The sequence below is a fragment of the Hydra vulgaris genome, chromosome 08 (assembly GCF_038396675.1).
Source record: "Hydra vulgaris chromosome 08, alternate assembly HydraT2T_AEP".
NCBI classification, from domain to species: domain Eukaryota; kingdom Metazoa; phylum Cnidaria; class Hydrozoa; order Anthoathecata; family Hydridae; genus Hydra; species Hydra vulgaris.
The window spans coordinates 15,243,092-15,262,500 of record NC_088927.1 but is presented as its reverse complement, the minus strand read 5'-3'; the positions used below and the strand labels follow the sequence as shown (position 1 = coordinate 15,262,500).

The following is a 19,409-nucleotide window of genomic DNA, read 5'->3' as shown; positions in this document are numbered from 1 at the left end:
TTTGCTATCACAGGTTTTGTTACCCCAATAAATTTAAAGAAGCATATTTGTATGAACACAAAAAAGGAGACACTTACAACGTAATATTTAACCATGCTGTGTTTCACAAAGAAAACATGAAAAAGCTTATGAATCCCCAAAGTACCAAAATAATCACAATTATCAGGGAACCATACTCCCAGTTTGATTCGATTGCTCAATATTTGAATTTTAAAAAACATTATAATTTAAGCGGAAACTTGCCACTATTGGATGAGTTTTTTGAGCTACCAGAGCAATACTTGAAAAAAATTCTTCAAACCGTAGATTTACGGGATGGAGAGGGTTCTTTTGCCTTAGTAAAAAATCCTAATGCTTTTGATTTGGGTTTTGACGTGTGGAACGAAACTGACGAATATATCAAAAGCGTGTTAACTTCGATTACAAGAGACTTTGATCTTGTTATGATCATGGAATACATGGAAGAATCTTTAATTCTCTTGAAAAACGAACTAAACTGGAAATTAGAGGATGTTGTTTTTAAAGTTCATAATGCAAGAACGTATAAAGAAAACAATACTATTAACGTTGAAAATTTAAGAAAAAAAATTTTAAACTGGAGCAAACTAGACACGGCTATTTACAATCAATTTAACAAAACATTTTGGGCGAAGGTGAATAACAGTGCTCCTAATTTTTATGAAGAAGTAGATAAGTTAAAGATATTAAACTATAATTTAGTTAACCATTGTCGTAGAATTAAAGTAACTGCAGTATCGTCATCTTTAACAAGAAAATACTACGACAAAACTAAGACTAATTTATGTACAGATGTTATGAAAGAAGAAATACCTTTTACAATGTGGTTTAAAAAAATGCGGCATTTGAAACAAAATAAATAAATCTTTAGAAGTTGTAGACTTTAAAATGAACAAAAAATGTCATAAATCATGTTGTCAAAAATATAGAAAACATAAACAAATACAATCGTAATATAGTAATATAAACAAATGGTAAAGTATCATTTTAAAAAGTGTTTTGAATAACTTTACGAAATTATACATTCTGTGAAGTGAAACTTGTAGTTTGTAGTGCATATTATGATAGCGTGTGTAACATATTATGATGGTGTATATTATTCATTATAATGTTGTTTATAATATATCGTTATGGCGTGCATAATAAGTTATGATAGTGTGTAGTGCATATTATGTTGGTGTGTATAATATATTATGATAGTGTGTATAATACAACTAATTAACAGTAATTGCTTGTACTCATTAAATTTTAAGTCAAGAAAAAAATGATTTTATAAATTGAGCATACATCTTTACGTCTGATTGAGGAGACAACTTTTGAAGTTCAACATTTTCTGGTAACCAGCTAGGTCTATACATTGAGCCAACCAGTGACGGATTCAACATTTTTTGGTACTTGAAATTGTTTTAAACATGGAGCAAACTCCAAACATTTGTATTTGTAAACTTTTAAACATGGAGCAAACTCCAAACATATATATGTTTATACTAATGTCAAACAATGGTGCTTTGCAAAAAATTGCAATGATTGGAGGCAAGGAACAAAAAAGTTCATATATTTCATCCTTCCACCCCCACCCCAAACTTGAGGGCATTAAGTTGATAAAATATTTTTTGTACTATTCTCAACTAGAATTTTATTGATTATACATCGAAATTTTGTCAACAACCATTAAGTATATGAACTCAATGGTGGTTTAGACAATGAAACCAGTTTAAAAGAAACTAGTACTAGAAGCCTCAAAATTTTAAGAAACTTTTAGTACAAAGTTACTTTTCAATAAGAAACTTATTCAACAGTTTGAGGAATGTTTCCTAATATTTCCCTCACATTTCACATCTAAGTTAGCATTGTTTACAACAGAGAAATAGCCGTCTAGCGCAGTGGTAGCGTGCTGGCCTCAGAAACAAAGTATCAGTGGTTCAAACCTTACCTCTGGGCAAACCTATATTCTTCCGCGGTGCTCTGCGATAAGACCATAAGAGCTTCTTGGGGCACCTTAAATAAAAAAATAAAACCTTAAATAAAAAAAGAACAACGGTTCATTGCAAATGTGATCCTTAAATACCAGACGACCCTAAGATTGAATGTGATTGTCTCATACCAGACGACCAAACAGAACATACTAATTCGCTCCATCATCACACCTGTAGACATCTACAATGTCTAATATCAGTAAATCAAATATTTGTTCTTTGTTGCATATCATCTAAACGCATAGTCTCAAGAGCGTTAGTAGTTTCTCCACCTGCCCCCTGAGCATCTATACTCCGTTCTTCTACTTTACAAAAGTCTTACCGCTCATTTTATATTTTCTAATAATTTGAATTACTTATTCACCATCTACAATCGGTTTTTATTATCACATCTCCGACCTTTTTCAATATACGCTACAACGACAAAACGGACATTAGATTATCCCGCTGTGAGCGGTTACGCTGAAAACCACGTACACGTTCATTCGAAAGCTCCACAAGGCACGTCGGATCAGCGTTCGCTGACTATCTGATCAATCTAAAATTTCACTTCATTGCACATCATTCTACACCAGTACGGGGTCGTACTTTAGCACTTTTGGCTGATGACGTTTGGCCTACGACTAATGTTTTCATTTGATCAATTGAAGTCCATTCTGTAGGTCTTACGTTTGGCTTTGATTTGCTACCCCATAAGCATAAAAATTGAGTATGTTTAGCTTTCTATTCACCATATTTAAAAATGGACAAAAACATAACGAGACCGAAATAGACGACGGAACGGAACATACTATTGCACTACATCATCTTCTTACCTGTAGACATAAACAGTCTTCTTACCTGTAGACATAAACAGTTTTTAATATCAGTAAATCAAATATATATATTTTTTACCTATAAGTTTATTAGCTTTCGAGTTACCCAATGAAGGATGGGCAATTATCCTAACTTTTAGCCAAAAGACAACCACCTAAGAAACTGTTTTTAAAATCCCAGTAGTAGAAAACAGCGCCGGCGACTAAAAAAATGTAACATATTTTTAATAAAAATTAATAGCAATGCTATCATTGATTGTTTGGGATTGACTAGTCAAACAATGAAAAAGTTGTTATACTAGTCAGTAGTGAATAGCAAAATAAATGGCAGTGTTTTATAAACATTTTTTTATCAATATTTAGGCTGGGAAGTTTAAAATTTATATATATATATATATATATATATATATATATATATATATATATATATAATATATATATATATATATATATATATATACACAACACAAAATACTTTTCCACCAACAGGAAATTAATAAAACTTGGTTTCCAAAAGTTCCTTGGCTGGATTGTGCTGCCTTGGACCACCCTTGGTAGTGGTATCTAATAATTTTTTGTTTAACTACTATGATTAGAAGGAACCAGTCTACCAAAAATTCCGAAATGCGAAAGAAGGGGAAACGACAGAAATTTTAGAAAATAAAAATGCTGAGAGTGAACAAGCCGTCCCTGCTATACTTGATGGAAAATTTTTCAAAATTATATCTAAAAGTAAAACTACATGAGATGTTAAAAGACCAAATACAATATATTGATTAATGTGGTATGGTATGAATATAAATATTTAATAAAATCATTCAATTTAACAAACAAAGCAAACAATTAATAAAATATGTAATAAATCATTCTTATCTCAAAGTCATAGTAGTTACAGCCAGTCAATTAGTCAAAGAAAAAACATTGAAAGTTAAACGAAACGGTTAAACCTCGCACTAAACAGTAAAAACGATAAACATATAAAGCAACACAGACAAACACTTATGCTATAACATAACACAAATAAATGCAATAATCTCGGTTGATTGACTTTTGTTATTGTTGTTGCAGAATGCTCATGGCAAAAAGCGAATCGATGAATACAAGCAGCACAAGGTTTCAGTTGCAAAACAACGTAAGCACTCGGTAGCTGAGATGGAATCTGGCGTTGGAGGTGGACCTTCTGCCGAATCTGGTTCTGCTTCTAAGAAGTTGAAACAAATGCACATTAACGGGTGATGCGGAAGTTATCGGACAAAATTAAACCGTTAATAACTTATTTATAGATAAAAAAACAAACTACTATTATATTTTTTTTTAATAAAGCATTTATCTTTTAATAAAAATATATTATTTTTTATACGAAAAAACACCATCATCTCCAATTGATCTCAATTTTGCTCTGACGCCTTTCATATGCAACTGTTAAAAGTTTAAATCAATTTCTTGTAGTTTTAGTTTAATGCGATCAATCAAAACTTGCTCTGTTGAAGCTTGCCAATCTCCCTCGTAAACCTTCTGTGCCAAATGTCCCCAAAAATTTTCAATTGGTTGTGCTTGAGGCACTTTTGGGGGATTGGATTCTTTATCAACATAATAGACATATTGGTCCATCCAATTTAGAGAATCTTTAAAATAATGAGAACTTGCTAAATCTGGCCAAAATAAATAGTTAAAGTCTCCATGATACTTGTGAATAAATGGAAGAAGTCGTTTTTATAAACATTCATTAATATAGATTGATGAATTGATCGCTACAGCCTTGGAAGTGCGAAACAATGGCTCGGACATTCCACGGTCAGATATGGCTATTCACATTAATAATTTTTTTGGAAATTTCTCTTTTCCTATAAAACAAACACTTTATGGACATGTCTTTTTGTTGTTTGTGTAGTATCCAGAATTTCCAGGCATGTTGTCCCCTGCAAAACAAAAATATTTTTTGTCATCGATGACTAGAAGCAATACTGTGTTATAGAGTTGGTTAACTAGTTTCCATCTTCTTTTCTTTGCCTTTATTTGTTGTTCTATAGTGTATTTTGGAGTCTTTTCACGTTTTCTATATTTAATATTCATTTTTTTTAACTGACAACGAATTGTCGAATGATTTACACCGAATTTAATACCTATTATTCTCTGACCCCTTTTCGATTGTTGACAAGTCTCGTTAATTCGACTTTCTTTTCTCTAGTCCAGGATGTCGGACGACCAGGGTGCTTACTATCAGAAAACGATTGAAGAGTTTCAAGTTTTTTTAGGTTATCATATATTGTACTTCGAGCAAATCCTTCCTTTTCAAAATGATTTACGATTTTTTTATATTTTTTATATTAGGTTTATTTACAAAAAACATTTTTAGTCGCTTTCGAAAAGATTCTCGTTCAGCATAAAACCACAAAAACTAATTATTATGCTCAAATAATGAAATTAGGATTTGTCCGATAACTTCCGCATCACCCGTTATGCCTCAAAATTAAACATTTATTTCACAGGATGACGTTGACAAGCTTTTTGCTGACTACGTTGTGCAGGAAAAGCGCCCCTTGATCACAGTGGAAAAGCCGGCGTTCAAAAATTTGATCCACGGACTCAATTGTAATGTCAGTATACCTTGTCGCAAAACATTAGGCAAGCGATTAAACGCCCGTTTGTAAAAAATGCGTGATGATAAAAGAACAGTCTTCAGTAAAGTAACATTTGTTTGTACAACAGCTGACAATTGGTCAATGAAACGAAAGAGCTACTTAGGAATGACAGCTCACTGTATTGATATTAGTACTGAATGCTCAGTATCACGCATATCTGTTGTTCTTTCCTGTCAACGTTTTGTTGGAAGTCATACTTACGATTCAGTTGCTGCAATGATCTCAAAAATTCATAATGATTATGGGTTACACGTAAAAAATATTATAACAATCGTAACAGATAATGCGTCTAACTTTGGCAAAGCCTTCCGAGAATATTTTATAGACACTAGCATTACTGCATCTGGTTCAGGGATCTCTGCAACTGCTGAAGAACAGGTTCAGGAAACATGAACTGGTGATGATGATGAAGCAGAAAATTCCGACAATGATGTTGAAATGGCGGACATGACTGCAGTCCTAAATTTACCAGTTAGCGAAGACACGGATGTTGATACTGAAGTTGTTCTGTCTCATCATGAAGCTTGCAATAGCCACTTTCTCAGCCTCACATCAACTACTGATGTAGATAAAGCATGTGATTTTGATGCTAATTTCAAACGTTTTAATCGAGCTGCAATGGCCAAGTGTACCAGCTTTTGGAATTTGCTTCGTAGAAGTTCCAAGGCATCAGATGCTGTGAAAAAAATCATTGCAAGGGCAATACTGATATCTGTCCCTACACGATGGAACTCCCTGTATTATGCATTGAAATGCATCATACCGGGAGTTCCGTCTTTAAATCTATGCTAACAAGCTTGAAACAAGATTTGAGGGTCATCTATCATTTTCTGAACATAATGGCAGCAGGATAATTGCAGCAGTACCGCATCCCTACTTCAATGGGCATGGGATAATATAATAACAGAAGAAGCCCAAATATTGATCAACTCAATTCCAAATCATCTAGATGAGGCCATCAAGACTAATGGAGACCCCACTCGATACTAATTTCTATGGAATTCGATCAATTTGACATTATTTTTAAACAGTACGATTATTTTTTTTAGAGTCATTTTTATGCATCATTACATCAATTTTGTAAAATTCAAAAGGTTTAAAAAGTAATTAATTCACCAATACACAAATAAATTCTTAAAACAATACTTGATAAGATATCTAAAAAATACTTTTAATTATTTTCACGGGCAACTTATTTTTTTGATGCAATCTTTAAAAGTATGATTATTTTTTAAGTGTACAATTATTTTTTTTTACCTACTGAATATATATATATATATATATATATATATATATATATATATATATATATATATATATATATATATATATATATATATATATATATATATATATATATATATATATATATATATATATATATATAGGCAGACAGATAGATTTAGCTTAATCTTCTAATTTTAAGGTAAGGTTTAAAGTATCAAGATATAACCTATAAAAGTGACCAATCTCTTCATTTTATGTTAGAGAGTTTATATATTCCATTATATATTCTTTTGATTTTTTAACTGACTGTAAATAATAGAATTATTTTTATTATAACTATAATAGGTGAAGCATATTTTATATATCTAACAAGTAAGGCCAATACATTATAAACTATTTGTAATAAATATACTTCAATATATTGAATGCACAATAAATTTGTGTGAATCCATTATATACATTCTATAATTAAATTACAATATTTAGTAACTTGTGGCAATTGATAAATTGCATATAAAATGTGCATATATAACATTTTTTATTTTTTTTGTCCGTCTGAACCTAAAGAGATTCAATTGAATTCAAACCTGGTGATCGAGCTGGCCAGGGCATTAAATTTACTTTACTTTCTTTCATGTATGCATTTACTGTACGAGCTGCGTGGACAGGCGCCAAATCCCATTGAGATTGCCACCATTTGTTTCAATTAATCAGCATGTCCACTGTTGGAACCATGCAGTTCTCTAGCGTCTCCATGTATGTATGTTAGTTGATTTAACCTGTATAAATGTTACACACTCCTACTCCATTAAAATTAAAGCAGCCCCAAATACCAACACTGCCACGGCCACTTTTCAGCATCGGAACTACAAAGTGATTACTATATTTTCACAATTTAAATCTTTTAACAAGAACTTTGCTTTTTTCTACTTATTACTTTAAAGTTGCTTTAATTATTAAAAATCAATTGCTTTGACTTCTCCAAAGACCACCCGATTCTCTCTTTACACCACCTAAATCTTGTGTGCCGATTTCTGACATCAACATCTCTGACGTTAACATTTTTTAACAGCTGCGTAAACGCCAATTTTCTTGCTATTTCTTTATAACTGATCATTGAGTCATCCTTTATACCTATTATTTGCCACTTTGTCGCTTTTGCTGCTTTTTGACCCATTTCTATGTATATTTACTTTTAGGTCTTATTAAAATATTTAAAAGAGTTTTATATGTGACTAAACTGGTCATTCTAAGTAATTTTATCCAACCTTTTAAAGCAAATTGTCAAATTAACATATAAATTAATAAAACAATTATGAATAACAGTTGGATTAACAAAAAAGTAAATCATTTAAAAATTTTGTGCGCAATCTTTTCCGGAATCATTTAAATTTTTTTTTTACAATCTTTTTCAGAATGTTTTCTGTATTCCTTTAAAAAAAGTAAATTATTAAAAAAAGTAACTGAATATGAACTTATTTGAACGATTCAGATGAAAATGTGTATAAAAGTACAATAAAACAATTGTTAGGATTAATTCTCATCAGATTCTTGCTACCTTGAACGTTTGCCAGACGGTGTAATTTAAAAAAATAATAAGAAGAACTAAAGAATGAAAAATATAAATGAATTAAATTCTTTTTAAGATTCTTGTTTTTCTTTTCTTTTAATTTCTTTTTTTCTTTTTTTTAACAACTTTCTTATTAACTGGTCTTTAATTTAAATTTTCAATAAATTATCCTATTAACTTATTTTTAGTTTTTAGGTGTAATTATTATTTATTTATTTTTTTATCTTTATTTACGATTTTCTTTTGATTAAAGATTAGTAACTGATCTTAACACATTTGTAAAACTTGTTTTTGTTTTTTATTTGGAACAAAGTAATTTTATATTTACATTTTATTGATTGTACACGTTTGCTGATGAAAGCAGGTCAGGGCGTAGTGATAAGGCAAATATTGTCTTCTTTTAGCCCTGGTCATGTAGAATTTATTTATATAAAACGGTGTTGTATTCTTTTTTTAACGACGAAATTAAATAAATAAAGATTCCGCTTAGAAACTGGAAAACTTGGTAAAAAGAATAAAAGAAAAATAAAGCTTTCGAAATTATATATTTAAACAAAAAGTTTACATCTTGTAAATTTTCTTGTCGAAAAAAATGAAAATAATATTAACATAGATAGAAATAGTATGTATAATCATTATTGCAAAGAAACTTGTAAACTCTCCATTAGTTCAGATATAAATGCAGAATGCAGCATTGTCGATTTTAATACTAGAAGTAGCCATGATTTTATTGTTGATTTTCGGAATCATTTAGTCCTTTATTACAGGAACATGTAAAATTTGATTTTATCACTTTAATGAGTCTAAATTTTATAGCTTTATGACTTTCTTTGGAGTTAATAATTTGCTGGTAAACTATCAACTTTCATATTTCAGCTTAAGAAGTGTGAGCATGCATCAAGCTTTAAAGCAGTGTAGCATTAGTGATGCGGCTATATTTCAGAAGTGTGAAATTATGGAGTATACTAATTTTCAATATTTTTCCTTGTCTATAAAATAATTTATAATTCAAGACTTGCTTTTACAAAAACAAGCAACTATTTATATTGCACTATAAAGCACGAGTTTTTTTGAACGATTCAATGAGCATATGTATTTAGATTAAAATAAAGATAAATGATTCAATAAAAAAATTATTTGATTGAAAAATGTATTATTTATTGGCACTAGCACCTTAATTAGTTTATGTTACTTTATAACTGTTAAACCTTTAACAATGCTTATGTGCTTGAATGTCTTTGTAAAATTTAAATTTTGTATTTATAAAGTTGTTCATTTATTTTTTTATTTTTTCGCTGATTGCAATTTTTTTACTTTTTTTATATATGTTTATTAATATTCCTTTGTGTAATAACTATTACACATTAAACATTAATACTTATACAAGTACTAATACAAAAAAAGTAAATTGAAAAAAATTGAAAATCATTTTGAACAAATTTTTCAGAGTTAAAATTTAAGCTTTTCCAAAAATTATGGATTAAAAGTTCATTATTCATAAACATTTTTGTAAATATGTAGTAATTTTATTTGGTCGCATTTGTTTAAAGAGCTGGTTAAAATTTTTCTTCGATAATATGCTTATATACACATATTATACATATATTTTTTTCTTGATTTCTTAATTTCCTCTATAAATTGCTTCTTTTTTTTTAACTTTTTCTTGGACTTTTTAACTGATGATGATTTTAACTTTTTAATGATGGTTAATTTCACTTTTAATTGTTAAACAACCTTGGGGCATATTTTTATTGTTAAATTGTTATTTATGTGCTATTATTAATTATATGTTTATATATATATATATATATATATTATACATATTTTAATATATATAATATATTAATTTATTAGAATGGTCTCGACCATCAAGATTAAAAATATTGATCAAACGTGGTGAGCGTCTCAGTTTTCAAGCAAATGCCCAGTTTGATAAACGTAATGACTTGTAGGCTTCGATCCTGCATTTTTCTTTATCGGATAGTGTAATTCCTCTTACCATTTGTTAAAAGGGTAAGAGGAATTAGAGTGCTTTATAATTTTAAAATTTAATAAATTTAATTTAAAAACGGAATTTACTACTATTTTTTGATGGCCTTTGATGCAATTTAGATAACAAGGTTATAATTGTCTACCACGGTTTTAAACGGTTTTATAATTTGAGTTAATTAAAGTATAAATAGATTCATGTAAATTATTTTGTTTATTTCAAAAAATGATCTACAAATAGAATTTGATCAACAATCTTTGAAAGATAGTTTTATGGTTTCTATACAGGTGAGGTTGTAGTTCTGCACCCCACTGTATATATATGCACAAATAAAAAAGTATTAAATGTAAATATATACAAAAAAATTTTAGAGGTAAAAAATGAAGTCATGTGCAATTTTTTAGGTAGAAATGATGAAGCGACTTTAACAATAGGTTCTTGGACCTGAGGATAAAATTTGATATTAGGGTAATCGGAAGGGTGTTCCAAGAAAGAGTACACTGGTATTTAATGGAATTAATTCTATGTTTAGTTGTCTGTTTTTAGTGGGGTAGTGAAGTTGTTGTAAGTGACTAATCTATGCCTACACGTTGTCCTTTTATTAAAGTAGTCATGAAATATGGTAGGAAGGAGACCATGTTGTTGATCCAAGACAAATGAACAATATCGGAACGAAATTAAGCCATGGAAACGAAGAATTTTGGATGTACGATACAAGATGTCACTTTGATTTTTTTTTTAATGCAAATTTATAAATAAAAGCTTTGCACTTAGTATTACAATTTTATTTATAAAAAGTTGTAGTTTACAACAATTTAAATTAATTAAAACAAACCGAAAAAATTTATGTATATATAAAGTGATTGCACGAAGGATTATACGTACTTGGTATAAAAATTTATAATAATTTTTTTTTCAGGCCATCAGCTGCTTATTCCATAGATCATCCAGTTTATATTTTAATAAACCGAAAAATTTTTTTGGTAAAATATCCGGATTAATTTTCCTCTTAAATTTGCTTTTAGCTGAGTTGTTTTAAATTCTTTTTATTAATATTATGAGCAATGAGTGAAAAAGCTTAAAAAACAAATGTATTACAAAAATATATTCCTAAACTTGTATATGTATTGAAAACGTTTTGGCTGTCCAGAAAAACTAATAGTTGAGGATAGTCCGAAATTCCGGAAATATCCTGAAAAAAATAATCCCTATTATTAGGACTCTTGCCCTGTTAATTTTAAAGAAAATTTAAGTTTCCATGTAAAATCTTTTTTCTATAAAAAGAAAGTAGTCTCTTTACTGCGTACAATCAATCTATTACTAAGCATTTTAAAACCTTAAACTCTACCAGGATATATGCGCAACAAATTTTGTTACGATATTTTCATGTTTTTAGAAATTTGAAAAAGCTTTCCAAAAAAATCTCTTCCTTTCGTTTGTTATAGTATATAATATCTTTATATATGATATGCATATAACATCTATAGACCTTTAAAATTGTTTTACCTTGTATTCTAAAAAATTTAAAAAGATTTAAAAAAAAAATTATGTGTGAATATTAAAGGATTTAAACCCACTTCAACCACTTTGGCAAGCTATAATACTATCTTTTAAAACTGTTTAATGAGCAGCCGCGGCGCAGTGGTAGCGCCCTTGCATCGGAAAGAAAGGATCCCTGGTTCACACTTCCCACCCCTGGGCAAGTTTTACGACATCAATTAGGATGGAGGCGTGTACTTCCAATTAAATGCTCATCTGCAGTGCTCTGCGTAAGAACTTCTAGCGGCATCTAAAAAAAATATAACAAAAAATAAACAAAAGACTCATTAAACTTTATAAAACGGACAATAAATGCTTTATAAAAATTCATATAAATCAAAATTAGGCAAATATTGCCGCAATAAAATTATCAAGTAAAAGTTAAAGATATATAAAGATATTTTTAATATTATTAACGATATTCATTTATTTAGTAATAGTAATAGTAATAGTAATATATTTAAATATGTCCTCGTATATAAAATGACAAATAATTAAAAACCAAACAAACAAAATTATACAAAAATTTATGGTTTGTGAAATATAAACTTTAAGTAAAAAAAAAAAAAGCAATTGTTGTTCATAGCAAGTAAGTTGATATTTATGATTAAAGATATTTTTATTAACACATTTATTACCAAATTAACAAAACATAATAACTTTTAATAGTTCTTAACTGTATGTCTATATTGAATAAACACGCCATCAGATTAATCTAAAAAAAGTAATTGAATTAATAAAGAAAAAAATACACCAAATGTATTAACTGGAAATCAATTTATATATGCATAATAACAAAACAAAGTATATAAAGAAAAGTATATATTTACAAAAAAAATGAACTAAATTTGCATTATTAATGACCAATTGGTAGATTAACCAGGTACAATAATAATAATAATAATAGATGCAGCGTATTTTTTTCCCACCACTCTCTCTCCTCATACTTTACTTTTCTCTGGATCAACAATGCATAACAAAAAAATTGCTGATGCTTTTTCAAGAGCGTTGTTCAAAATAGTCAAAATCTGTAAGAAAAGAAATTTATTGCAAAGACATTAAGCTATTATTTATTAATTATTATTATTATTAATTATTAATTATTAAAATTATTAATTAGCTGTTATGCAAAGTAACAGAAACACAAAAGCTATTGGTGCAAACAAATTTTGCAATTTGATCAGAAAATAAAATTATTCTTACCTTTATTGCAACAACTAACTTCTTTTTAATTATTAGCTAATAATCAACATAGCAGATTTTAAATAATTAAGGTTTACTAAGTTAAAACCATATTTTAACAGTAGACAAAGTAAACATGATAGTTGTTAGAGTACCAAAGTTGAACTAAAGCAGTAAAATAACTACTAAATTTGCATATTATATCTATTGAGTTCTCGCATAGACTGATTTCTTTCATTTTGATTACAATTCATCTTAGCTTGCCTAGGCACATCTCTTTCATTTTGATGACGAATAATCTCAGCTCAGTCTAATAATTTCACTTCTTAAATTATCAGACATAATTAAGAATCAAGGGGGTGTGTAAAAATGATGCTCAAAATAATAAAAGTTGAACGTTTATTTTTAGATTAAACTCTTTCTTAAACTTATCTAAAATACAGTGTAAGTAAATAAAACAGCGCATAATATAATAATCTAACTATATTTTACTCTACTATTAGTCATATTAATCTAGATACTTCAAAATAAGTGAGCAATGTGAAAAATAACATATTTCTATCAAGAACTTAAACTAAAGTTTTAAAAAAATTGATATAATCTTTTTAACTGGGTAATGTTATATATTTAAGGTAGTTCTTATCAATTGTTGACAAATGCAAGATTTGCAATAATTAAGTAAATACAAAACTTGGGAATGTTGAAAAAAACTTGGGAATATTGAAACTTCTTGAACTATTTTAATTTTTTATTATACATTTAAATTATTTAAACTATTCTAAAGAAAAAAGGTCAATAATACAAAGCAGAAAAATTAAAATGTGTGTATGTATGTATGTATGTATGTATGTATGTATGTATGTATGTATGTATGTATGTATGTATGTATGTATGTATGTATGTATGTATGTATGTATGTATGTATGTATGTATGTATGTATGTATGTATGTATGTATGTATGTATGTATGTATGTATGTATGTATGTATGTATGTATGTATGTATGTATGTATGCATGTATGTATGTATGTATGTATGTATGTATGTATGTATGTATGTATGTATGTATGTATGTATGTATGTATGTATGTATGTATGTATGTATGTATGTATGTATGTATGTATGTATGTATGTATGTATGTATGTATGTATGTATGTATGTATGTATGTATGTATGTATGTATGTATGTATGTATGTATGTATGTATGTATGTATGTATGTATGTATGTATGTATGTATGTATGTATGTATGTATGTATGTATGTATGTATGTATGTATGTATGTATGTATGTATTTAATGACGAAGAAGAGTGGTCAAACAGTGAGTTAGAGTGTTCTTATAACACAGAAAATTCTTATGTACAAAATAAAAGCAAGGATTTTAAATTAAAGAGAAATTATATGAAGATACAAAATACAGCTATTGCTGCAATTAGGTATGAAGTTTCGAACACTGCTGCTGCTATTGCTTCTAGGTTTTTAAAATATTTGGTGGAAGCTAAAATTGTTCCGGAATCAGCTATTTATTTGTTATTGGACAAAAACAAAGAGCATAGAGTCAAAGATAAAGATATGTCATAGTGTCAGAATATTGATGAAAATAGATTTGAGTGTGAAGATATTTCTTGCATTCTTTTTGAAGGAAGAAGTGACAAACAAATGTATTGACGTTTAATGATAAAACTAAAAAATTTTATCCTTCATTTCAAAAGGAAGATCACGATACTTTGACTGATGAATATGGTAAATATCTTCATCATTTAACCAAAGAAGAAATGCCTAAAAAAATCAAAAATCAAACCTGCTGAAAATATTGCAAATAAAATATTTCAGTGGAGTAATTTGCATGGGGTAGAAGATAGCTTAAAATTCATTGATTGTGATAGCATCGCGACAAATACAGGTCATATTGGAGGTGTTATCCATTGTTTAGAAACTAGATTAGAAAGAAAATTAGGATGACTAATATGTTCTCTTCACACAAATGAACTTTGTATTCGACATTTAATAGAAGAGCTTGATGGTCAGATAACCTCAGAGACAGGATTTTCTGGACCCATTGGAAAGTTGCTTACAAAGATTATTAAAACAAGCATTTAAGAAATTTTTATATATAGGAAAAGGAAGGGGGAGGGGCGTGTGCTTCACTACTTAATTTTAAAACTGTTCTCTATTTACTTTAATTAAAAAATGTTAAAACATAAAATAAAAAATTTCACCGTCTATATGGGATATTCTTAGACATATGTGATTTTTGGTCCCCCTCCCTGTTTCAATCAAATTTTGAAAAATTAAGGTCTGTTCTTGCAAATGATGCATTTATATTGGTAAAAAAAGTTTTGTCTTTTTTTAACGTATGTACCCAATGGCAAAAAAATCCTAGGGGCCGACATTTTTAATAAATGCCGGAAAGTACGGGATGCCCTACTGTACAAATTCTACTTCGCGATCCTGTGCATTTTTACACTATCTTCACAAGGAGAAGGTTACATTCTTAAAAGCGGGATGCGAGCTATTCCCCTGATGACTTTGAAAGGTTAAAAACTTGAAGTTTTGGTATCGTTTCCGCACTATAATCAGAATCATGAACATCATTACTGTCTTAACAACTTGAGAGTTCACTGTCATCACTTTTAATATTATCCAGCTGAGTAGGAGCTGTAGACACGGAAATGTTTACACAATGTTCTACAGGCCTCATCCTCTGTTAATGGTACTTTTGGATATTGAACCTTGTGCCTGCCTCTCTTGTTAAGCCTCTTTTAAGTGGTTTAATGGTAAAGTGAAAAATATGCTATTAGCATATTTTTCACTTTACCATTAAACCACTTGCCAACATTTAATTCAAAACGTTTACAAATAACTAAAGGTGCTTGTGTTTTGTCCTGGTCTTCGAGTTTACGTTTAAGGCAGGCATAATAATATTTCTTTTCCAAGTGTGAGCAAAAATGTCCACACATACAAAATTGGCAAAACAAATCTAATTTTGAAATTAAAGTCTGTTAATTAATTAAATAAAATCTAAAACGCAAGAGCAACATCATTTCAATGTTCATTTAAACTTGTATTCATTTAAACATCCATTCATATAGTTGGTTGTTCACAAGATATACTAATTTTTTTTTTTTTTTTTTTACAACTACAATAAATTTATACATCGTTACGTTACAGCTACATGACTTAATATAATGCAACGTAAAAAATTAAAAAAAACATATAACATAATATTACCACATATAACATATCATATTATCATAATAAAAAAGTGGTTTAACAAGTATAACTAAGTATAACGTAAACTAATAGTGTTTCTTATCATAAACTATCAGTATTTAAAAAAAAAAAAAGAATAAAAAAAAGAAAAAAAAAAAAGAAAGGACAAGAAACTTTTTTGTTACTTCATATATATACATGTTGTTGTTAAGGAAAACTTTTAGAAGTCTATGAAGACTTATCATCGAGTACCTTTTTTGATGGTTAAATAAAGTCTATTTCATATTTATATATCGTCAAAAGTGGTTAAACAGTAAATAGTCAATGATACACATAAATATTTTAGTATAATTTTGTTGTTAAGTTTAATACATGTCAGTATAATTGTTGATATTAAGTATGAGGTGTTTTAAATTATTTTTCAAGTTGGCAGGATTATTTAATACTTTAAGTTCTATATTTTTTAATATTATTTTGTGATACAGGTACGGACCCCTGTAGGAAATAGAAACCCGTGAGAACTTTGTTGTTCTTTTAGGCAGTGTAAAGTTGCCTGTTGATCTTGTTATATATCCATTAGAGTTAACTTGAAAGAATTTATCTAAAAAATGTGATGGAACTAATCCAAATTGAATTTAAGCATGATTTTAGTAGATGTTCATTTGGTAAACATTTAGTGCATTCAAGGTTTTTAGTAAGGGTTCAGCATAGTTGAGTTTATTTTTATAATAAACTAGTCTTGATGGATGTTTTTGGCTTATGTAAATAGTGCTCAATTTGGATTTGTGTGTACTTGCCCATGTAATATTAGCGTACGTATGATAACTTTGGATGTAAGAAAAGTAAAGCGATTTAAGATTATGCTGGGACAGCAAAGGTTTAACTTTGTAGAGTATCCCAATATTTTTTGAAATTTTGGTGTTTATTGTACTTACATGGGCTCTCCAAGAAATATTTTCGTCAATAAGGATCCCAAGAAATTTAGTTGTTTCAGTTTTTTCAATGTTTACCTTATCTATTTTTAGTGATGGAAGGATAGTTGGTATATAATTTTTTTGTTTTTTGGAAAGAAACAGTATGTATTTTTTTTTTCTGAATTTAGTAAAAACTTATTTAGTTTCAACCACATATTTAATCTTTTAAGCTCCCTGTTCATACATTCATAAAGGTCTTTGATTGAGTTCAAGGAATAAAATAAGTTTGTGTCATCGGCAAACATAATTACATCAATTTTATCCGAGGCTTTTGTAAGTTCGTTCATATATAGAAGAAACAGAAGAGGTCCAAGAATGGACCTCTTCTGGTTCTCCAATTAGTAGTTATAGTGAGTGTTTATAATTATCTTAAAAAACACATTGTTTCTGTTGCTTAGATAGTTTTTGAACCAGTCAAGGGTTTTTTATCCCATAGCTTTCCGTTTCTTTAAGTAAGATATTATGATTTACAGTATCAAACGTTTTTACAGGTCTATTAAGATGCCTAGAACAAACTGTTTTTTATCAAAAGAATCACATACATTGTTAACTAGATCTAGGATTGCGTGTTCAGTTGAATATTGTTTTTGGAAACCGAATTGCTTTTTATTTAGAATTTTATTTTGGATTAAATACTCATACAATCTGTCATAGATTACTTTTTTGAGAAGCTTAGAAAAGGTAGGTAGTACCGAGATAGGTCTATAGTTATTAGATAAGCATGTTTCACCTGTTTTAAATATTGGTACTACTTTAGCTACTTTGAGCTTAATATGATCACCTTCGTCCTAAAAAATGCATATACACTTAGTCAAATGTTGTGGAAAAATTAGTTTTGAAATATTTTCATATAAACCAATGTTATAAACGTTAAAATAAAAAAAAATAGGGTACGGACAGGTAGTTTGCAAATAACTAAATTACTAACTAACTCCTTTTATAAGGCAGATAGCAACGCGTTACAATTAATCATACTAGCTCTGTTTAGGTTAATGTTCTCAGTGGTGTTCTGTTCTTGGTCCGTTTCTCTTCATTCTCTACACTTGCTTAACTTACTGAAAATTCACATATATTTGCCGATGATACTTATCTCTTTTTGCATTATCTGCATAATCTCCTACGCATGGTAAAAGAGTAGTCAAACACTTAGTTACTTAAGTTAAACATTTCAGAATGCTAAGTTATTCATCAATAAAAATAAGTTATTCATTAATAAATAAAGCAGCACTTCAAAATGGTTTCATCATTTTAAAATGCTTTATTACATCGTCTACAATATATATCCAGCCTATTCAATATATACTGAAAACGACGAATCTACCTTAAATTAATTTCGGCGTCTACAGTATATATATATACATATATATATATATATATATATATATATATATATATATATATATATATATATATATATATATATATATATATATATATATAAATATAAATGCATATAAATATGTATATAATGATAACTAAAAATTTGAAAACTATGTATATAATTATTTTTTAAAAATACTGTTTATATTTTCTTTTTGTTTATAAAAAAAAATCTTTACCTAAACAGTTTTTGTTAATTAACCTGCAGCTTTTATATTTGTTTTAAAAAATTATTAAACAATACCTAATTAGATAAACAAATGTAGTAACCTTATTGAATAATTTAAGATTTGTAACACAAATAACATTACAAACATAAAAAATAACTACCTGTTCTTAAATGCTCTCTCATTGCAACAATTAACAAGTCATTACTGTTTAAAAACTGTTTAAGTTTTAGGTGACATTTATTTATTTTTATTTATTTATTTTGTCATTAAAAAAAAAAGCAATGCCATTTTAGATAAATAAAATTTACATAACCGGGGCTAAAGGAAGACACTATTTTCCTTATCACTACGCCCCGAACTAGGCCCATTTCGCCCCCATCTCTCACTTGGAATCTTAAGCAATTATTTTTTTAGCAATGACATGAACTTCAGCACATCTTTCTTCATATCTTTATGCAATATATTAATTTGTCTTAAAAATTTGAGAAAATGATAGCGCTTCCTTAAACTGTTCCTGCAGCCTGTTATCAAAAAAAAACATCAAATTTATATTTAGCTCAATAGAATTTTTATTAATTGAGTTCCCTAAAAAAGGGTTACCATTACCGTTTGCTTTACTACTTTGAACTTTGATAAATGTTCCCGCCGTGAACTTTTACTCGAGCAGTATTTATTAGTTGATAGTCTTTACCATTAGTAAACTTCTTTAC

At 28.5% G+C, this 19,409-nt stretch overlaps 1 protein-coding gene across 1 annotated transcript in view; it reads left to right on the top strand.

The window, feature by feature from the left end:
* The window catches only part of LOC101237964 (galactose-3-O-sulfotransferase 2), a 13,544-nt gene extending 12,660 nt beyond the window's left edge, over positions 1 to 884 (top strand). The window contains exon 3 of the mRNA XM_065803158.1: positions 1 to 884. This exon is cut by the window's left edge and continues 128 nt beyond it. Within this exon, the coding sequence (XP_065659230.1) occupies positions 1 to 881 (881 nt within the window). The 3' untranslated portion in view covers positions 882 to 884.
* The last annotated feature ends 18,525 nt before the right edge of the window (positions 885 to 19,409 follow it).